This window comes from Lynx rufus, unplaced genomic scaffold (genome assembly GCF_022079265.1).
Source record: "Lynx rufus isolate CCGP_SWC_20201006 ecotype Redwood Valley unplaced genomic scaffold, mLynRuf1.p SCAF_2, whole genome shotgun sequence".
Classification (NCBI taxonomy): Eukaryota; Metazoa; Chordata; class Mammalia; order Carnivora; family Felidae; genus Lynx; species Lynx rufus.
Window position 1 is genome coordinate 117,799,210 of NW_025814834.1, and position 22,918 is coordinate 117,822,127.

At 42.9% G+C, this 22,918-nt stretch overlaps 1 protein-coding gene across 1 annotated transcript; it reads left to right on the top strand.

The window, feature by feature from the left end:
* The first annotated feature begins 2,024 nt into the window (after window positions 1–2,024).
* Window positions 2,025–22,794, top strand: LOC124516435 (myomegalin-like). The gene is made up of 7 exons (XM_047085756.1): window positions 2,025–2,231; window positions 12,610–12,845; window positions 13,944–13,995; window positions 15,016–15,203; window positions 19,656–19,889; window positions 21,184–21,315; window positions 22,602–22,794. The coding sequence occupies exons 1-7, from the start codon at window positions 2,113–2,115 to the stop codon at window positions 22,691–22,693; spliced, it is 1,053 nt and encodes a 350-aa protein (XP_046941712.1). The 5' UTR covers window positions 2,025–2,112; the 3' UTR covers window positions 22,694–22,794.
* The last annotated feature ends 124 nt before the right edge of the window (window positions 22,795–22,918 follow it).

Sequence of the window (22,918 nt, forward strand, 5' to 3'; positions counted from 1 at the left end):
TTAGTTATACTTAGTTTTTGGTAACTATTCCCTTGAAAGGATCTAGGGGGTAAAATTTCGACAGTTCCCAAAGAGGAACAGTAAAAATCACTAGAGGCTTTTAAAAATTCATGCATGAAGAGCCACAGAATTGTTTTTATTGAAACTATCTTCAAGAAAATAAGGGTGTTGGGGCGCCTGGGTGGCTCAGTCGATTGAGCGTCCGACTTCGGCTCAGATCATGATCTCACGGTCTGTGAGTTCCAGCCCCGAGTCGGGCTCTGTGCTGACAGCTCAGAGCCTGAGCCTGCTTCCGATTCTGTGTCTCCCTCTCTCTCTGACCCTCCCCCATTCATACTCTGTCTCTCTCTATCTCAAAAATAAATAAACATTAAAAAAAAAATTTTTTTTTTTTAAAAGAAAATAAGGGTGTTGAAAAAAAGATTGTTGTTTGAGGTTTTCTGTGCAAAAGCAAGATTGAACAAAGATAACATGCTTAGATTTTTCTTTATAAATTGACTGGCTGGGGTGCCTGACTGGCCCAGTTGGTGGAGCGTGCTACCCTTGATCTTGGGGTTGTGAGTTTGAGCTCCATGTTGGGTGTAGACATTACTTTAAAAAAATTGGTAGTATCAGTAAAAGAGTACCCAGATGTTAAAACTGGTTGGTGAGAGAGGTGGTCTCCATTGATAGAGACATCCAGGGAGAAACAAGCAGTTTTGTGTTGAGTATGGCAGGCCTTTAGAAGACAGGGCTTTCTCAGGTTCTGTGGCTACCAACACATTCTAATTCTCTGATTACAATTTGAGACCGGGAACCGAGAGTCCTTCCCATGTTGATGTCCCAATGACCGGATTTGAGCTCTGGCATTTCAAACTTTGTTTCTGCCTTCATAACTCTCAAAATTTGTGGGTGACAAAAAGGCCTTCTGATTTCTAAAGGAACACTCCCAGGAAACTTTATCTCAACTGTAAGAATCAAAAATACTCAACTCTTACTCCAGTTTAAAGCCCATTTCGGGCGCCTGGGTGGCTCAGTTGGTTGAACGTCCGACTTCGGCTCAGGTCATGATCTCACAGTTTGTGGGTTCAAGCCCCGCGTTGGGCTCTGTGCTGACTGCTTGCTCAAAGCCTGGAGCCTGCTTCAGATTCTGTGTCTCCTTCCCTCTCTGCCCCTCCCCTGCTCACGCTTTGTCTCACTCTGTTTCTCAAAAATAAATAAAATGTAAAAAAAAAAAAATTTTTTTTTTAAAAAGCCCATTTGATTTCATTTGTTTGTTTCATTATTTGCTTGTTGGTTGGTTTGTTTGCTTTTTAAAAAAAAATTTTTTGGGGCGCCTGGGTGGCGCAGTCGGTTGAGCGTCCGACTTCAGCCAGGTCACGATCTCACGGTCTGTGAGTTCGAGCCCCGCGTCGGGCTCTGGGCTGATGGCTCAGAGCCTGGAGCCTGTTTCCGATTCTGTGTCTCCCTCTCTCTCTGCCCCTCCCCTGTTCATGCTCTGTCTCTCTCTGTCCCAAAAATAAATAAACGTTGAAAAAAAAATTTAAAAAAAATAATAATAATAATAAAATTTTTTTTTAATGTTTATTTATTTTGGAGAGAGACAGAATGCGAGTGGGTTAGGGGCAGAGAGAGAGACACACACAGAATCTGAAGCAGCTCCGGGCTCCGAGGTGCCAGCACAGAGCCTGACGTGGGGCTCGAACTCAGGGGCTATGAGATCATGACCTGAGCTGAAGTCAGATGCTCAAACAACTGAGCCACCCAGGTGCCCCAGGTTTGTTTGCTTTTCTAAAATACCTCTGGGTCCTGCTCTTCTCCCTCATGGCACCATCTCCCCCTACTTGCTGTATCTTTCCTCCAACCCATGGTCACCAAGGTCCTCATGGCTGAGGGGGAACTCTTCACAGGAGCACATCATAGGTTTCATTATTTACCTCCTGGCAGGTTCCCCACTCCCTTTCTCTGTGCTCATATGGGATCCTCTTTAATGATCCAGCTCTATAAACTATCATTTTGTTTTGATTACTCTAGGCAGCTTTGGAAGAAAGCCTGGCCATTGTGGAGACCCAGACACATTTCTCTTCCATCTTTCCTTTTAAAGGAGGCAGTAAGAGGATTCTTCATGAGAAAATGCTGCAACTGAAAGCTGGAATACAGCAGCCCCTAGAGAAGGGACCTGCTGAGAGGAGAGTGGGTGAGCAGCAGACTCAGCCAGAGGAGACAGGGTCCTCCGCTGTGTCCCACAGCAGGTAAGAGACTCTTTGTTTAGACACTCCACCGTCAGAATTAAATCATTGCCCTCACGGCAGCTTTCAGGTCTGCATCCAGACTCTGTAGCTTAATTATAGGGCTGTCTCTTAAGACCTTCCTGAAAAGTCTTTACAGAAAAGCCTATATGGCTTTTAGTATCAATTACTTTATGTTATTCAGAGAAATTTGGTTTTATTCTAAATAACAATGCATGTATTCACCAAATATATCACCTTCAAGGATGTTTGGGATTTCATGGAATTCTTCCAGTCATGTGAGTAGCGTCTCTTTTCTGCATTGACAGGGACACCTAAGAATCTCCTGTTCTGTCAGGAGATTTCAGGACAATCAGATTGTCCCTGGTTTCTGGTCTGGCAATTTTGATAAGTTCAATTCTTTTTTTTTTTTTAATTTTTTTTAACGTTTTATTTATTTTTGAGACAGAGAGAGACAGAGCATGAACAGGGGAGGGTCAGCGAGAGGGAGACACAGAATTTGAAACAGGCTCCAGGCTCCGAGCTGTCAGCACAGAGCCCGACGCGGGGTTTGAATTCACTGACCATGAGATCATGACCTGAGCCGAAGTGGGCCGCTTAACCGACTAAGCCACCCAGGCGCCCCGATAAGTTCAATTCTTAAAATAAGCTTACAAAATTGTCAAATAATGGCTGGTTGGCTTGACTTGTCAGCGTTTTTAATGGCTGTATGTTTATAGCTTTTCAAAGGCATTAAAATGATATGGAGTTAATGCATTATACATTTACCTGTGAACACCAGTTACTGACATACTACTTCATAACTAACTTGCTTAGTGGTTGGAGCACAGATTTAAAGGTGATAAAATTCAGCTTCATGCTCCATTGGGTACTGTCAATATGTACCACTTAAATTTCCCTGACCCAGAGAAGAATGTTAGAGCTAAAATAACCTTAGAGTCACTTAGTCTCATTTCCTCATTTCAGACCTGAGAACATTCAGGCCCAAAGATATGGTTGCTTGATCAAAGTTGCACAATAGCCTTTTTTGCAGAAATAATATTAAAATCTTGGACTCTTAATTCACAAAGCCTATACCTACTTTGTGAAATACATTTAAAAAATCATATTCTCATGATTATTTTCATAAAGTCTTTATTTTTAGAGCAGTTTTAAGTTCAGAGCAAAACTGAGTGGAAAGTACAAAGAATTTCCATATATACCTGGTCCCTGCACATGCATAGCCTCCACCCCCACTATCAACATCCTGCACCAAAGTAGTATATTTGTTACAATCCATGAACCTACATCGACACATCATTATCACTGAGAGTCGTAGTAGTTTACATTAGGGTTCATTCTTGGTGGTGTACATTCTTCGGGTTTTGACAAAAGTATAATGATATGTATTCACCATTATAGAAACATATAGAATGACTGTTCATTGCCCTAAAAATACTCTGTGCTCTGCCTATTCATTCCTTCCTCCTTCCTAATCCCTGGCAGCCACTGATCTTTTTACTGTTTCCATAGTTTTGCCTTTTCCAGAATGTCATAGAGTTGCAAGCATACACTACGTAGCTTTTTCAGATTGGCTTCTTTCATTTAATAATATACAAATTTTGGTTCCTTCATGTCTTTTCATAGTTTGGTTGCTCCTTTCTCATTAGTGTTAATAATACTACATTTTTTTCTGGATGTGCCAGTTTATTTATAAATTCACCTACTAAAAGATAAATATCTTGGTTGCTTCCAAGTTTTGGCAATTATGAATAAAGCTGCTATAAGCATTGTGTGCAGATTTTTATGTGGACATAAGTTTTCAACTCATTTGAGTAAATAGTGAGGATACAGTTTCTGGATCATATATGGTTTGTAAGAAACCACAAAACCATCTTCCAAAGTGGCTGTAGTGTACTCAGTCACCAGTGAGTGAGAGGATCTGCTGCTCCACATCCTCACTAGTATTTGGTGTTACCAATGCTCGAGATTTTTACCATTCTAACATGTAGTAGTGTCTCATTGTTATTTTAATTTGCAATTCCATAATGACATAAGATGCTGAGGATTTTTCTTTTACTTATTTGCCATCTGCATATCTTCTTTGATGTCTGTTCGGGTCTTTTGTCCATTATTTGATTGGATTGTTCATTTTCTTGTTGTTGAGTTTGGGGAGTTCTTTGTATAATTTTGACAACAGTCCTTTATCAGATAGGTCGTTTGCAAATATTTTATCCATGTCTGTGATTTGTCTTCTTATTCTCTTGACCATGCATTTTGCAGAGTGAAAGTTTTAAATTATAATCAAGTCCAGATTATTAATTATTTATTTTATGGATTGTGCCTTTTGATATTTGTGTTTATTTTTTTTTTCCAACGTTTATTTTTGGGACAGAGAGAGACAGAGCATGAACGGGGGAGGGGCAGAGAGAGGGAGACACAGAATCGGAAACAGGCTCCAGGCTCTGAGCCATCAGCCCAGAGCCTGACGCGGGGCTCGAACTCACGGACCGCGAGATCGTGACCTGGCTGAAGTCGGACGCTTAACGGACTGCGCCACCCAGGCGCCCCGATATTTGTGTTTAAAGAGTCATCACCAAACTCAAGATCAGTTAGACTTTCTGCTTTGTTATCTTCTAGGAGGTTTATATTTTGTGTTTTACATTTAGACCTATATGTATTTTGAGCTAATTTTTGTAAAGAATGTAAAGTCCTGTCTAGGTTCAATTTTTTGCATGTAGGTATCCAATTGTCTAGCACCGTTTGTTGAAGGATTATCTTTTCTTCATTGTTCTGCCTTTGTTCCTTTGTCAAAGATCAGTCAACTGTATTTTTGTGGGTCTGTTTCTGGGCTGTTTTGTTCCACTGATTTGTTTATTCTTTCACCAATGTCACACTTTCTGGATTACTTGTACCTTGATCATAAGTCTTGCAGTCGTGGTGTCAGTCCTCTGACTTTGTTCTTCAATATTATGTTGGCTGTTCTGCTTCTTTTGCCTCTCCATGTAAATCTTAGAATTGGTTTGTCAATAGCCACAGAATAACTTGCTGGGATTTTGATTTGAATGTTTGGATGAAGTTGGGAAGAACTGACATCTTGACAATGTTGAGTCTTCCTATCCATAAACATGGAATATCTTTCCATTCATTTAGTGCTTGTTTGATTTCCTTTTATCAGAGCTTTGTTATTTTCCTTATATAGATAGATCTTGTACATATTCTGTTAGAGTTTTACAAAAGTATGTCATTTGGGGGTGCTAAGGTAAATGGTATTGTTTTCAATTTCAAACTCCACTTGTTAATTGCTGGTATATAGGAAAGCAACTGATTTTTGCATATTAACCTTGTATTCTGCAACCTGACTTTAATCACTTTCTAGTTCCAAGAGTTTTTTTTTGTCAATCCTTTCAGATTTTCTACATCGACAATTGTGTCACTTGCAAACAAAGACAGTTTTATTTCTTCCTTTCCAATCTGTAAACCTTTTATTTGCTTTTGTTTGTTTGTTTCATTGCATTATCTAGGACTTCCAATATGATGTTTAAAAGGAGTGGTGAGAGGGGACCCCTAACCTTATTTCTGATCCGAGTGGAAAAGCTTCTACTTTCTTACCACTAAGTATGATGCTGGCTGTTTGTTTTTTGTAAATATTCTTTATCAAGCTGAGGAAATTGTTCCTTCTATTCTTAGTTTGCCAAAATATTTTTTTCTCATTTCATCATGAATGGGTGTTGTATTTTGTCAAATGTTTTTTCTGCATCTATTAATATGATCATATGATTTTTCTTCATTAGCCTGAATTACAGCAATTGATTTTCAGATGTTGAAGTCAGCTCTCCATCTGGAATACATCTCACTTGGTGTGTTACATAATTCATCAAATACATTGTTGTATTCAATTTACTAATGTTTTGCTGGAGATTTTTGTACCGGTGTTCATGAGAGATGTTGTTCTGTAAGGTGTTTTTTTTTTCTTATAATGTCATTGTCTGGTTTTGATAATAGGGTAATGTTAACCTCATACAATGAGTTAGAAAATATCTCCTCTGGTTCTATCTCCTATAGAAAGCCTGTAGAGAATTGGTATAATTGTTTCCTTACATGTTTGGTAGAATTCACTGTGAGCTCATCTGGGCCCAGTGCTTTCTGTTTTGGAAGGTTATTAATTATTGATTCAATGTGTCTAATATACATAGGTCTATTCATATTGTTTATTTATTCTTGTGTGAACTTTGGCAGATTGTGCTTTTTAAGGAATTGGACCATTTCATCTAGGTTATCAAATTTGTGGCCATAGAGTTGTTCATAGCATTTCTTAATTATCCTTTCGGTGCGCATCAGCTCTAGAGTGATCCTCTCTTTTATTTCTGGTATTAGTAATTTGTGATCTTCTCTCTCTTTTTCCTTTTCTCTAGCCTGCCTAGAGGCTCATTGAGTTTACTGATCTTTTCGAATAACCATATTTTTTAAAAATTACCTAAATAAATTTTGTCATTGTAATAAGTATTATTTATTATTGAAAAACTGGATGGGAATAAATAATAAACCTATAGAATCCAGAATAATAAGTGTATTCCAGAAAAAAGGCCTTGCCTTAAAAGTGGAATAGCCTTGTTTATCTCAGAGACCCCTAAAACTCAGAGCAAGAGGATGCATGGTACTGATAAAGAACACTAGAGTGAGAGTTTGGAACCAAAATTTGTAATAATGATCCTTCCACCAACTAATGATGGAAGCTCAGGTGTATTTCTCCCCACTCCAACTTTACTGAGATATTATCAACATATATCAGATACATTTCTTACACTTTGTGAGTCTCGATGTCTTCATCTATAAAATAAGATGAGGCCTTTTCCTGCACTAGTATTGTCCACATCTTGAACTGGGATGTTAAAGGGTTTATTAACTTAGTAATTGCAATCAGGACCAAGTCTTAGCCCCTTGTGCACGTATGTATCTGTGTATGTGTGTGTGCACATGTGTGTGTGTGGGTTTTTTTTAAGCTTATTTATTTATTTTGAGAAAGAGAGAGAGGAGGGGCATAAAGAGAGGGAGAGAGAGAATCCCAAGCAAGCTCCATGCTGTCAGCGCCGAGCCTGATGCGGGCTTGAACTCATGAGCTGTGAGATCATGACCTGAGCCAAAACCAAGAGTCAGATGCTTAACCAACTGAGCCACCCAGGCCTCCCCATGTGTGTGTTTTTTGCAAGAGAACACTATGTCAATATTATATCCTGAGGTCTCAGAGCTGAAAGAACAGATGGGAGGAGCATCTTCTTGGTTAGAAAAAGAGAGTAATGAGAGGTGATGAGGGGACCTGGGTAGCCAAAGTTGGTATAAATGAGAAAGTTAGAGGGAGTTGAATGTCAAAAATCTAGAAATAGCAAGATTGAAACCACTAGATCACTAAAATATTAGTTAGAGTTTATTGTGCACATAAAAGTAGTTTGCCACTGGGAGCTCTCAAGCCAACAGTGGAATGAGGCTCAAAGGTATATTGTTATAAGACACCTTATATAGTGAGAATGCATAGGTTATTTATTATTTCCAATGATTGGTTACATCATTAGAGTTTTCCTAATGATTGAGGATTGGTTAAAAGTGACCACCTCATGCCAATTTGGGGGAACAGCTTGAATTTCATCTGTGATTTTCAGAGGCATGTGCAAGAAGTGGCCCAAGGTAATTTTCGCTTGTTTTGCAGAATAAGCTAGGTTTGGATTCAGTAATTTTCCTAATAGCATGACAAAAATATCACGGTCATTATCTATTTTAAAATCTGTACTGTTGTATATGGAAGTCTAATCTCCATTGTCTGAGTCAAACCAAAGTGTGTGATTATAGAGTGAGTCTAGAACATGCCCTAAATTACGTCCAGTACCATGAAGGCTTGCTGTGCATAGACAGATTGCCAACAATGAAGTTTGCAATGATTATGGGCCATCCTTTGGCTTCCAAAGTTCCTCCCAGTACCAGATTAACTGGCTGGTTAATATTAATTGAATAAGTATTAATTGAATGGCCAAGGCATAGATACCAAACCTTTTTGTAAAGCCATTTTCCGGTCATCCAAGCATGTATAGGAGCTGGTTCTAACACTGAGAGTCTTCCTGAGCATTTAAGTGTCTACATAACCAACAATCATCTTGATTAGTAAAGGAAGGTATGCATTGAATGGTAGGCCTTAGTGGGTAGAGAAAATCCCTAACAGAAAAAGGAACATGGGTGTGAATGTTCTGTATTAATTTGTAAAGCAGTAATATCACAGTAATTGTTACAAAAATGAGTCCTAGAAAAAGATAGGGGATCTAACAGAATCTTGTTCTGTGTTCTTTGCCTTGTCTGCTCCAAGGGAAATTTTTTTTTCCTGGAAATCCTTAATGTTAAGTTAGCCGTAGGTTGACAAGTCCAAGAGTTGAGGGGGAGGGGGTTTCTCTTGGATTGAGAGACATGGACCCAAGGTTTAATACCCAGTAATTTAACTAGTGTATGAAAAAACAGAACCTGGTAGAGCCCTTTTCATAGAGGTTCAAGTGTTGTTTTTCATTTATATCTGTTTCAGAATACCCAGTCTCCAGGTTCCAGTGTATGAAGTATAAAGTTTTCACCAGGCACAGAAGGTCTCTAAAAACCTCCTTGACCTGTTGAATATAAGTTTTTGAATATTGTATCAGTACTTTAAAGTCATATTAGAATTTACAAGGGCAGGATGTGCATGGGGCTTTATCATTAAAGGCATGGATTCATAAGGTGTTAATTTATGTTTCCCAAAAGGTGTTGATCTCACTGTCATAAGGCCTAAGGGTAACACTTTAGGCTAAGGTGTTCCTGTGGTTTCAGTCAATTTTGCCAGTTTTACTCTTAGGATATCATTGGTACATTGAACCTTCCCTAAAGACTGAGGGTGATAGAGACAATGATAGTGTCATAACGTTTGAATAACCTTGTTTAGTTGTTTTATAACCTATCCAGGTAAACTGAGTCCTTTATCACTTGAAATTTCATCTGAGATTCCCCACAGTGGAAAAGGATTTTCTAATAATTTCCTTGCGACTGTGGTGATCATCAGCTTGCCAACATGGGAATCCTTCTACCCATCTAGAAAATAGATATACCATTACAAGTACATAGTGATAGCCCACAGAAGGAGAATTTTGAAAAAGTATCAAATGAAATTGTTCAAATGGTCCAGACAGTGGGGGAGCAGCCCCTGGAATTAGGTTAAATGGTTTCTCCCAGGTTATATGATTGACAGGTTAATCATTGAATATAAACCCATCGTGCGAATTTAGAACAATCACCCACTAATATTTTTTCAGAATTCAAGACATTTGGTCAATTCCATGGTGGGTAGTCACATGAAGCACTTGCAAGAGTGGTGATGGAGGGATTCAGGAGGCACCAGCCAGTCATGTGTACCCTCCCCAAATCCTCTTTTTATGATAAATCTGTATCCTTCTTGGTGCCACTTTTGGTTTTCAGCATCAGATACCATTTTTTGTCTATTACACAGTTGTCTTAAGTAATCTGATGTGGATCTACAGTGGAGTATAGGTTATGGAAATTCAGGAGAATGGCTTTACCAAAAGGTTTAGTATCTGTCCCTTGGCCATTTTATGGCGTTTATTTAAAGTTCTGGTACCTTAGGAATCTCTTGAGTAGGAACCTTAGCATGAAAGTCAGCCATTTGTTTTGGGGGGCACCTGTCTGGCTCAGTCGGTGGAACACGTGACTCTTGATCTCAGGGTTGTGAGTGTGAGCCCCACACTGGGTGTGAGACTACTTGGGAGGAAAAAAAAGTTTTTGTTTCCAGAGCATACCACAGTGATGAACTACTCTGAAGATATACCTGCTATTCGTGTAAATATTTGCAGTTTTTTCTTTTGTCAATTCACAGGCTCCAGTGAGAGCCAAACAACTCTGCAGGTAGGGCTGAATTAAATAAAGGAAGGGCTCCTCTTTCTAGTAATTCATGTTGCGTAGTGACAGCATATTTGTCTTGATATTTTCCTTCAGAGTTTTTGGCATAGAGTACTAAATCCAGACAGGCCAATAGGGTTTCTTGTAAATCTAATCTAGGAGTTTGATTTGAGGAGACCAATTCAACAGTTATGAGTCTCTCCTTTGTTTGATAAGGGTAGGAAGGTAGCAAGATTTGAGGAGACGCAGGAAAGAACACTCAGGAGACAGGAGGAGGATCTCACAAGATGTTGTCTACTAGCTGAGAAATGGTATGTATGCTCAGTGTTTGGCAAACTTTCTACAGCATGAGGAACCTATAGATTTATTTCATTTCCTGAACAAGTTTCAAGGAGAATTCCATAATTTTAGCAGATGCATCTACGCCCTTTAAACAATTTGGGTATGCCCTGGCCTTTGGATGCAATTATAAGCTATAATAGGCTATAGGTCTATTTTTTCCTTCATTTCTTGAGTAAGGGCTGCCAAAACTGATTGTTACATTCTTGAACAAACAACGTAAAAGGTTTAGTATAGTGAGGAAGTCCCAATGAAGGAAGATTCGGTAATGCCCATTTAATTTCAGTAAAGGCTTCCTCACGTTTGTTTTCCAAGGAAGAGGTTCTTGAGCATTAATCTTAGTTCATAGAGTAGAGAAGCTAACTAGGAAAGGTTAGGGACCCAGGACTGACAATATTCTGCAAGTCTGAGGGCATTTATATTTCACAGAGCTCCCCAAGTGAGGACAGGATCTTTCTTAGGGGCAAGGGTTTTTTGCATCAGTGGAAAATGCATACGATCCCTGAGAGGACATTTAGGACAGGAACACAGTGAGAGATGAGTGGAGGTTTGTAAGAACTTCTCTTTTCCAGAATTGGAAAAATGTTTACTGAGAGCCTCCTTTGTGTTCGGCTGTGTCCATAAGATGACCAAAATACTCCAGGCTCTGAAAGAGCTCTTAGTCTAGGAACCAGCATCTGCCTAATGATGTGAGAAATGTTGGTCAGAAATGTGAATAAAGTATAGCATCATTTAGAAGATTCAAATAGAGTTTGATGCTTCCTGGGGTGACCTGTCCTGATCGCCATCCTGGCTTTTTCCAGTGCCTGGATTAATGTACTAAACCAGTGACTCTGGGCTTCAGGAAAATTTCACCTCCTCAGGAAATAACTAGCACCCATGCTCCCTGTTAGCACAATACAGATTACACTGCCAAGGTCTCCAAGAGAAACTGGTGAAATCAGAAGCCATTGATTCTGCTCTGGCACACCTGCGGAAACCGAGGGGACGTCAGGTTGGTCTGATAAACTCACCATTACCAAAGTAATGATAATATGTCTTTGATAAGTTAAATGCTTTACTGGGATTGCTGTCCTCATCCCAACATTTAAAATAAAGTTTGGGGCGCCTTGGTGACTCAGTCAGTTAAACATCCAACTCTTGATTTCAGCTCGGATCATGATCTCACTGTTAGTTTGAGCCTCACAGTGGGCTCTGCGCTGATGGTGTGGAGCCTGCTTGGGATTCTGTCTCCCTTTCTCTCTGTCCTTCCCTGCTTGCTATCTCTCTCAAAATAAATAAAAATTAACTTAAAGTCAATCCTGACCATATTTCTAAAAAGGCGAAATAGTCCTTTTGCCCTCATTTGCAGATGATGAAACTGAGGCACAAAGTAGTAAAGTGACTTTCCAAGTTTGCAGTGGGAGCATAGAGCATACTGGGGCTACAGTCTAGGCCTGCTGCTTCCTGCTTCATCCGTCCAGCTGTGTTGCCTCCCTCAGGAACAAGATGAACTAAAACCTCCTCTTCTACTCTCCTCTATGACAAATAGTAGTCGTGTTGGGCAGGATATTATGGGATACTAAATTGGTTCAGATCATTTCTTGGAGATCATTTTTCAGATCACTCTTTTGAACCCTACAAGGAAAACACTGCACTAATTAGTTACACCGGAGCATACAGACATGGTAGAATACAGTGGGTAGACTAAAGGAGCTTGAAGATGTCCTAGCAATGGAGCCTTAGCTATTTATAGGAAAAACATAGATAGGTCCATCCTGGTGAGAGAACAAGTGGTCTCTTCTCACATGATGGTTTTCCTTTCGACTTTCCAATTAAAGCCTGACTTTTTTTTACTGTACTGAAATGGTTTATTAAACTGAAGAGATGGATTGGGAACAGATTTTAAAGCAGAACTAGGGAAGAAAAGCTGATTCCATTTTCAGAAGTACAGGCCTGGGGAAAGACACTTTTAGAAGGAGGCTTTCAAACAGAAGAAGGCTTTGTTTTCCTTTCTTCATTCCCTTTGCCACATTCAGGTCCCTAAACACGTGCTAATTCAGTGTAGGGGTTTTGGGGGTGAAATTCTCTAAGTGTCTTCTGCTGAAGTACCACAACCTGTCAGCCACCTCTTTCCTCACTTACTGTTTCTTCCCCTCTTTAGGAAATGCCATTCCTTGATCCAGGATCAGGCTCGAGAGTTGACCCACCTGCGGCAGAAGATGAGAGTGGGGAGAACTTTCTCTTCCCTTCTCATTCAGCATGTCAGGAACACAGTGAAAACCTTTGAGGAGCTCCTCAGCAGCAATAAAATTGACCACTGCATGGAGCAGTGCTTCCGTGAGCAGCTGGCCAAGGGGAGCCAGCTGGCAGAGAGCCTTGCCAGCAAATTCAGCACAGGTAAGCCAGCCCCAGGGCTCAGGAAGACTTTCAGTCCCTCCCAAGGACCAAGGCTCAGACCAGCCCATATCCATCGACAAGTGACTTTTCAATCTGATGTCCCGCTCTGTAGTCACCACCTTGGAAGCATGGTGGAGTCAGGACTGGCTGGTGAGGAGCACTGAGGAGAAGCACACCGGATTGAGGATGCCCAGATGAGGGCCACAGCCCTGCCATGTCTCATGGGATATGGCCACTCGGGCAAAAGGCATCTCTGGCAGGTGATAGCATTTATCTGAAACTAACTGGCAGAAAGGGAGGTAGAACAGGGGCAGCTGGGTGCTGTGAACAGAGCCCCAAACCAGGATCTGAAGACCCTGGCTCTAGCCTGTATGTGTTCATTGCCAGCTCCGGACACGTTCATATTTCTCTTGATTTCTGTTTCCTCACAAAAAAAGTTAGGTCAAATAATGCCAGCATGATTGTCCCAGGGATCAGATCAGCAATATTAATCAGTGCACTTCAAAAACATGATCAAACAACCATGCTGATTTGGGCATAGTTTAGACACTGTATAGACTGGTACCTGGTTGTGGCAACATTAGTTCAGGTGCCTTTTTCATAGAATAGTCCCTGGAGCACCAAGGACGCATAGGCTTGAGGCCACTGTGTGGGCTCCTGGTGGCAGGTGCAGAGGTGGGACAGGGATGTCTGTCACCTCTACAGAGATAGGAGTAGGTTCTGCGTGAAAACTGTGGCCGAGCACACAGAGGCAGGACTGGGAACCAGCTCTGTGGCAGAACTGGGAGACTCTGGTTGGAGTGGTCCAGAGCCACCAGACAAGTAGCTCAAGACCTGTAGGAAAAGAGACATTTAGCTTTTGACTCTGATCCAGGGCAGAGCAAGTAAAAATAATGGCCTTTGTGGTGGGCTCAGGAAAGCCCACCAGACAAGTTCTCCAAAGTCTTGAGCCAATGTCTCCTGAGAAGATTCAGAGTATCTTGGACTGGAGCATCAAATAGTCACGTCTCATCCCAGAGAAAATTCAGAGTTTGTCTGTAATCTGGGAAATAAGACCTGCTTAAATTATGACTGGTCCTTTTTGAATCTGGTTTTCAGATGACTGCATAAGTGAGAAGAATCAAACAGGACACATGCTGCGGACCCTCAGGTAACTCTAGATTCTCAGGGGCTGTGAAACATAATCTGGTGAAGGATTTATAAGCAGGAGCTCTCACATCCCATAAAAAAACAGATGGCTGATTATCATTATGTCTCCTTGGTGATGAAGTGGTCTCGTTTCTTTTTTTTTTTAATTTATTGTTATTTTGGTCCCATTCTCATATTCAATCACCAATTTAGCAATACAGAGCTGCTCTAACCTTAGGAGTCTCCTGTACCCCCGGGGATCAGCTTTGATTTCTCTCAGATCTTTAAAGACCAGAGTGAGGGGCGCCTGGGTGGCTCAGTCGGTTGAGCATCCGACTTCGGCTCAGGTCATGATCTCGCGGTCCGTGAGTTCGAGCCCCACGTCGGGCTCTGTGCTGACAGCTCAGAGCCTGGAGCCTGTTTCAGATTCTGTGTCTCCCTCTCTCTCTGACCCTCCCCCGTTCATGCTCTGTCTCTCCTTGTCTCAAAAATAAATAAACGTTAAGAGAAAAAAAAAAGATATTAAAAAAAAAAAAAAAGTAAAGACCAGAGTGAGATTATATCTGGTTTCTTTAAGGATGACCCAAGAGGTACTGGCACATGATAAATAGCTACAAATTTTTCTTGCAAAAAAAGAGATTTATACTCCATGACCATACTTAGGGAAGGAAGTCTAGAAAGTACAAGACACCTAGGAAGCCGCATTGCCTTGGGAAGCAGTTTTAAACAGGCCACTGCAAATACTACTGAGCACATCGTGTTCACAGAGTGTGAACCTCTGGTTGTCTTATGAAGGAACCATGAATATTATTTAAGGGGCCTAATGGGTCTTCTCTCTTCCTCAGGATGTTTGTGGCCAAGGCACTGGGCAACTGTTGTCCTCCCCTGTCCCCCACTCTCCACCCCCAAACAAATGGTTTGCCTTCTCCTCTGAAGGAACAGTCTCCTTGACTTCTGGGGCTTCTCCCATGGGCTGCCAGATTGCTATAGCTATGTCATTCAGGTGACCTTTATTTTCCCTCTGTTTTTCTTACCCCGCCAGTATCTTAAGGGAGATGCATACAAAGGGTAAAGTGCCAGAAGCTCTAAAGACCAAACAGCAGGCCCAGCCCCAGACTCTGCCCCAGATCCAGTCCAGCAGCCATGCCCAGTCTGCTGCCCATCACTCCTCCAGCAGCACCTCCCTGCTTCATGAAGAGCAAGAAGTACACCCTGCAGTGGCTGTGGCCAGTGAGTACCCAGACAGCATCCTGTTGCTAGGTGCTTGCTCCTTTGTCTACACCAAGAGTAGGTATCTTTGCAGCCAGGCCCTACAGATCCCCTGTGATGTACCTGGTGGGGCACAGGTCTGGGACTCGGTGCCAAGCACAGGCCCCAAGGGTTTCAGGCAGCTCTTCTCCATTCCTAACTCCACACGTCATCAGCCACTAGACCCCTCTGACACATACACGGTCTTGGACTTGAGGGGAGGGGTCATGAGTTGGGAAGGGAAAGGGGCAAATGCTCCCTTATCACTGCAATCCCATCATATCATGTTTCAGGCCATGGGCATGAACATCACTAATATTGGGTCTCTGATCTTGGAATCTCTGGGGTAAACAGTCACAGTTCTTATTTTCTGTTTATTACTAAACATTCTTTATCATTTGTGGATTTATAGATCCCATCCGTCATTCTAATAATTCAGCTGTAATGTCCTCTGAACCCTCAGTATCTGGGACGTGTCTCAGGTTCAGGCTGAACCCATCGCCAACTTGCCTCTCCCCAGAATTCCCCAAGGAGGGCACTTGGGTAGCCTCGGTGCGGAGGAGGAGCAGCATACATTTAAAATCAAACCTTCATTTTCTCCTGCTCAGCTTTCTCTTTAATTTTTCTCCTGAGAAAAGCATTTCTGTTTTTAGGGAACTGTATCAATCAAATTCTGGTGTAAATAATACTGAGAAACCAACCTTAGTCTGATTTTTTTTTCCTGAATTGACTGTTTTAAGCAATGAATGAGCCATATTGGGATTTGACCTGATACTATTCCTGTTTCTCATTTTACCCTGAGGATCAGAGCAGCATAATGTTTCCCCCGGGATTATAGCAACCAAGGAAAGAAAGGAAATTCACATTTATTGAACATCTGGTATGCTCACATTACTAACTACGCATCTTGCCTTTAATTTAATCAGCATAACCATCCCCTCAAGTAGTTGGTGGTGTCCCAGTTTTACAAGGCTGAGGACACTGAGGCTCAGTGAAGTCAGGACACTTACTGAAGAGTGGCCAGCTTGGGATGGCATTCACTGTGAGCCTGACTCAACAGCTCAGACCGTCCACCGCACAGCAGCCTGAGCAGTCAGGGACCAAGCAGGGAGGGCGTCACATCTTCGCACATATCTTTTGCTGGGTTTCTGGAGCCGGTGTTTTCCCCACTCCACTCTTTCTGACAATGGTGTAGCCTCTGCAGATGAGACAAGTCCCTATGGACATTGCACTTTCGTCCACGGATTTATGAATGAATGAGCTGTCCTTGATGTGTATGTGACATCTTCCAAGGGGCCCAGGGGAGTTTTACCTACATCCTTGAATTCAGTTGCCCAGAGTCACTTGACCCAAACTCAGGGCCACCCTGGGAGACAGCAGAAGGGCAAACACACCTTCCCCCTCACCGACAATTCCCGCCACAACTGGTAGGGAAGGCCACATCTCAAGTGGCCTCATCGCATTGCATCACCCCTATTTTCTGCCACCTTCTTCTTCTCTGAGGGAGATTGAAACCCTTCTTTGTTCCATCTGAAGTCATTATCCTCTCAGAGGGGCATTGGCTTATCACTGCTCCTCCTCTGTTTTTTGGACCAAACTTTGTAGAACAGTTAACAAGCAGTGTGACTGGTGGGGCAGCTTCCCGGTGAGGTGAAACCCTTCTCACTAGAGGCTGCTCCCTGTTGCTTTCTGCGTACAGCATAGGGCATGTTTTCTGTGCATGTGGCGAGGGGAGACTGGGACGTGAAATGCTGATCACTGTCACCGATGGACCTGGGACTCCTGTGGCCGTGGTTGAGTGTCAGCTGGTTTTCTAGGGAGGGGATAAAGGAGGTTTGAAAGGGGGTGGGAAAAGAAAAAGAAAAAAGAAACAATAAATTTAGTTTACATTAAACAAAGAGAAGAAAGAGGTTGGGAATCACCTTTTGATTGAGTTCCTACATTGTTGGGCATTGTGTTAAAGACTTAATGGTAGGCTACCTTACGCTTTTTTTTTCACAGTGATGCTAATTATAACTGGTTTTATGTAAGACCATACATAATGGAAGGAGAAGACCTACTGGATATTGATTCAAGTGCATAGTTCCTTAGAGGAACTTGACTTGGTTGGAAAACAAGGACTTCACTCCTATCTGCTTAGAGGAGAAACTTGCCAGACAATTTAAGCTATATTTAAGAATTATTTTTACAGTCTTGTGAGCCATTCTGGGTGAGATCCACATCACCACTTGCCTTCCTCAGAGACCCCCTCAGCCTCAGTAGGCATCCAGAGTAGGAGGCAGGAGGAGTGGGAGCCACCAGGAGCGTCACCCTGTCTCAGTTCTCTGCACAACGGCAATAACCGGAGGCCATTTTCCCTTTCTCTTCCTCCTCCAACAACCCCCAATCGAGAACAGTCTCAGAAAGGATTAGCCACTGTGTCACTGGCAAGGGCATAGACTGTCCAGTGAATATATTACCTGTTCACAGACTAGCAAAATGCTCATCTCCTTAACCTTGTGATTTGTAAGATCTGCAGTGATTTCTGCTACAGGAGACATTTCTGAAGTGCCTCCATAGAGAGAGGCAGGAGAGTGGCCCCTGTACTTTTCCTGTGCATATATTGTGACCCTCAGATAGTACATCTAACCACGACTTCTTTGTTTTTCCTTTTTTTAAATTCAAGTATAGTTAGCATACAGCGTTATATGAGTTTCAAGTGTACAATATAGTGATTCAAGAATTCAATACATTTCTCAGTGCCAATCATGGTAATGTACTCTTAATCTCATCTATGCCACCATCCTTCACCCACCTCCTCTCTATATTTAAGAGTCTGCTTTTTGTTTATTTCTCTTTTTTTGTTCATTTGTTTTGTTTCTTAAATTTCACATATGAGTGAAATTATATGATATTTGTCTGCTCTGACTGACTTCTTTCACTTAGCATTACATCCTGTAACTCCATCCATGTTGTTGCAAATGGCAAGACTTTGCAACAAAAGGCTGAGTAATATCCCATTATATATAAATACCACATCTTCAAGGCACCTGGGTAGCTCAGTTGGTTAACTGTCTGACTTCAGCTCAGGTCAAGATCTCAGGGTTCGTGGGTTTGAGCCCTGCATCAGGCTCTGTGCTAACAGCTCAGAGCCTGGAGCCTGCTTCAGATTCTGTGTCTCTCTTTCTCTCTCTACCCCTTCCCCCGCTCATGGGTGGATACTTGGGCTGCTTCCATAATTTGGCTGTTGTAAATAATGCAGCAGTAAACATAGGGGTGCATGTATCTTTTCAAGTTAGTGTTTTTGTTTTCGTAGTATAAATACCAGGTAGTGAAATTATGGGATCATATTAGTAGTTCTACTTTTAATTTTTTGAGGAACCTCCATACTGTTTTCCACAGTGGTTACACCAGTTTGCATTCCCATGAACAGTGCACAAGAGTTCCTTTTTCTCCACATCCTCACTCGCCAACACTTATTTCTTATGTTTTTTGTTTTAACCATTCTGATGAGTGTGAGGTGGTACCTCATTGTGGTTTTGATTTGCATTTCCCTGATAATGAATGATGTTGAGCATCTTTTCATGGGTCTATTGGCCATCTGTATGTCTTTGGGAAAATGTCTATTCATGTTGTCTGTCCATTTTTTATTGGATTGCTTGGGGGGTTTGGGGGTTGAGTTATATAAGTTTTTTATATATTTTGGATATTAATAACCTCTTATTGGATACATCACTTGCAAAACATTCTCATTCAGTATGTTGTCTTTTTGTTTTGTTGATGGTTTCCTTCACTACACAAAAGCTTTAAATTTTGGGGTAGTCCCAATAGTTTAATCTTGCTTTTGTTTCCCTTCCTTATCATGAAAAATGTTGCTATGGCTGATGTTAGAGAAATGACTGCCTGTGCTTGGGGTGTCTCTCACATCTGCTCTGGTCTGAATTCCATGGATTACTGTATTAGTTTTCTAAGGCTGCTATAACAAAGTATCACAAACTGCGTGTTTTAAAACAACAGACATTTGTTTTGCGCACGTTCTAAAGGCTAGAAGTCTGAAATCAAGGTGTCAGCAGGGCCATGCTCCATTTTCCTTACTTCTTCCTAGTTTCTGGTGGTTGCTGGGAGCTTCCCTTGGCTTGTAGAAACATCTCTCTGGTGTCTGCTTCCTGACTCCCTTGTCGTGTGGTTTTCTCCCCCTGTGTGACTCTATCCGTGTCTCCTCTCCTGTCCTTGTAAGGACATCAGTCATATTGAATGTAGGTCCATGCTAATCCAATATCATCTTGTCCTAAATCATTTCATCTGCGGCAACCCCATTTTCAGATACAGTCACATTCTGTGGTTCCAGGTATGGACATGACTTTGGAGGACACTATTCAACCCAGTATAATTATTTTTAAAACGCTTTATTTCTGACTTCCCATCCATTTCTTCCTCACATTCCTTTCTGGACAGATGTCAGCGCAGCCACTCCTGCTGATTCAGCATCATTGCTCAGCGACCATTCAGATGCCAGATCCACCCAGCCCTCCTATCCTCTGAGTGGCACCACACAACTGAGTGGGACACCAGAACCTGGGTACCATGGCAGCAGTGGCCCATGGGATGAGACGAGGCCTCAGAAAATGAACGCGTCTGGGTGCCTCTCCTCCTTCTCCTCATTGTACCGGCCCAACTCCAAGCCTTCTGGTAAACACAAAAGAGTAGATGGTGACAATGGAGCCTATGGATGGGGGCGAACACATTCTTCCTGGGCCCAAGGATTCTTATTCCCCTGTTAGATCCTGGCTCACAGAAGTGGGTGAGATGAAGGGACAGTATCCTGTGGCTCAGCCAGAGAACAAGATTCCAGCCCAGTGCTGGTCCTTTCTAAGTGCGTCTCCCATTCCCCTTACCCAGAGATTCACGCTGAGCAGGAGAATCCAGGAAGTCAGGGGCATTCTGAGGTGCTCTACAGACAGGATGAGTTGCTTCATATTCATATGCTCCTTTTGCCCTGTGCTACAATCTTCTGCGGCCTACATGTAGACTGTTCTTGGAGTTCCCAGCTCAAGCTACCCTGGGGAAGATCTTCCTTCGGTCAAGAGCTATTTATTGTAGGATGGGAGACTATTTCTACAGTTATACACACATGCCCTTTGTATGCAATTACTGAGTCAGTCTTGCCTCTCAAATTTTGCTAGTAGTTTAGAGCCAGGCATCCTGGCACCAGTGACCCAGGGTGCACCCATGGAGAAGAATGGCTTGAAGGAGCTCAGTTCCTGGGACTGAGACAGTGTAACAATAAGACATTTGAAATTCTCAGAAAAACCTGACCCTAAGCAAAATGTCCTAGTGGATGAAGCCTATTCTTGGCCTCTTTCCCCTTCCCTTTGTGCATCCTCTGACTTCTTCAGAGGGGCTCCTTTCTCTCCTATTCCTCCTTCAGGTCCTGATACCTCCCCAGGCCCTTCCTTGTCACTCTTCACCAGAAGTGGTTAAAGGAAAATACTCAGCATCCCTTATTATTCACTGCCTGATTTAATTTCATATGCATTTACTCTAGCCTTTCTATTAGTGGATGGGTGGTAAAGGTTTTCAGTCAGGGATCATCAGGTAGGATAGGTATGAGGTAGAGAGGAGGCCTCTGGACTGTGACCAAAGGAGGTAGACCAACTGGCCAGTCCTGCCTGGAGACCTGTAGCAGTTTCCACCCTTGTTTTCCAGCCCAGGATCCATCTCCCTCAGATGTACTCAGCCTTCATCTGGGAGGAGGCCCTGTGGAGTTTCCTTCCAGAGGGCCATCTTGTGTTTGAAAGCCCAGGAGCTCTTTGAACAAAGCTGCCTGGTGCTTCCTGGTGCCCAGGTGAGAGAAGGAAGTTGACAGGAGTACAGGGATGGGCAGGGATCTTGCAGAGAAGTCCTGGGCAGGCTCCATAGCTGCCTGTGAGCAAGTGGCCTTCCTCACCTCCTACCTCTCCCATGTCTTGGTGGGATGCAACAGGGGCTGACCTACTGGAAGAGAACCTTGTTGAGATCCAGAACCTGCGCCAGCGCCTGGAGGAGTCCGTCTACATCAACGACCGCCTGCAGCAGAGGCTGGGACACGTGCTCAGCAGTGCCGACCGAGGAAAAAGTAGGAAAGGCCAAAACTGGTTCCGTCCACATCTAGAGTCTCACAAGGGCATTTAGGTTTGCAGTTAAAAAGCACATCAGTGTGCTGTACCCTAGTCTTCCTCACAGTCCACCAGAGAGGGAAGCAGGGCAGGCACCATTGTCCCTACTCTATAAATGAAGACACTGTCTTGCCCGAGGCAGGGCTGTGTCTCACGCCCAGCACTGTCTGACATGATGCCCATTCTTGTGACTCCCTGTACATCCTGGTGCCACACCTGGCTTCTGGCCTGACTGGCAAGTGGTGGAACCAAGACTTGCCATGATGCCCACGTCAGCCGAGGGTGGACCACATCCCACCTTCACGCCACCACCACAGGCTCTGGGTACCACCTGCCACTTCCTATATGCAAATGGCCCATGTTCCTGTGCTTTCCACATGATGCTCTCACTTGGAGACTGGTACTTCCACATCCCTTCTCCCTTGCCAAGCTCAGAAGAATGGCAACCAGGGCCCCTACAACCTCACAGCGGCAGCTGAGTGGTGGGCAAGTCCGTCCCGCAACTGCAGCCACTGTGCATGAGTGTTTGGTCCAGCGTGGTGTGACTCAGCCACATCACAACCGTTTCCCAGTTCAGGCAGCCCCCAGGTTTTCTGCATGGCTGAGCCTGAAACTTTGGTGTATACAGGAAAGTACATCTTTGAGAGCATCTGTTTCCCAGATGTATGACTTTTTTGTTGTTTTTTGCTTTTTTACTCCCTGTGACAGTATCCACCTCTGGCTTCCATGGGTAGAACCCAGAGTCTGTGCCTCAGCTCTGCAACTAGAAAAGGGCCTTTGGGAAAGCAAACTGGAGCCTTCAGGCTGACAGAGGGCAAACCCCAAACTTGGTCACTTTCATGTTCCACCTTTCCACAGCAGTACCCAGTTGCAGAAGCAAGCAGAAGAGGCTGGAGAGTAAAAAAATTGCCCAGCCCCACACGGGCCAAAATTGTAAGTTATTTTCAATTTGGATAAGGCTGCTTCTTATAAGGGCCTGTCTACACATTCCTGGACTCTAAACTCTAGTAGTCACTAGCTCTGGGAAATTCACATTTCATGTATTTGTCCCTTGCTCTGTGCAATAACCAGGGAGTCACTGGCTGCGAACTGGATACCAGCTTGGTGTCTCCCTCCCTCCCTTTCCACTTCCAGCTGAGTGTGAATAAGGAAGGAAAGGGATGTCAGTTTCTGTTTGGAGCAGTCAGTGTAGAGAGTTCCCTGAGCCCTTCCTGATGTCATTGCAGCTCTGTCTCTCCTTCCGTAGGCAGTGCCCAGTCAGCTCCAGAGGTCTCCCCGGCCACCCCTCACACATGCGCTCAGAGTCACTCTTGCTGCTCTGCTCAGGACACCTTGTGACATGATGTCTGGAGGGTCCGGAAGAACGTTCTCCAGAACTTTCCCAGCCCTATCAACAGCATTCTCGGGTGTGAACTTCGAGGCATCGACATCACCTTTAAATGAATGGATCAAATTAATAAATTCTTATTTAAAAATTATTGTTTACATATATTTATTGAATTCCTATAAAGAGTAAAATTTGTGAGGAAAGAATAAAACCCATAATGGCCAGAAGTTCATAGA

Excerpts from the sequence above, each read along its gene's own strand:
- LOC124516435 (XM_047085756.1), top strand. The coding sequence starts at position 2,113 with ATGCTGCAACTGAAAGCTGGAATACAGCAGCCCCTAGAGAAGGGACCT. Across the intron at positions 12,846-13,943 it reads TGCCAGCAAATTCAGCACAG|ATGACTGCATAAGTGAGAAG; the intron begins GTAAGCCAGCCC and ends TCTGGTTTTCAG. Across the intron at positions 15,204-19,655 it reads CCCTGCAGTGGCTGTGGCCA|ATGTCAGCGCAGCCACTCCT; the intron begins GTGAGTACCCAG and ends CTTTCTGGACAG.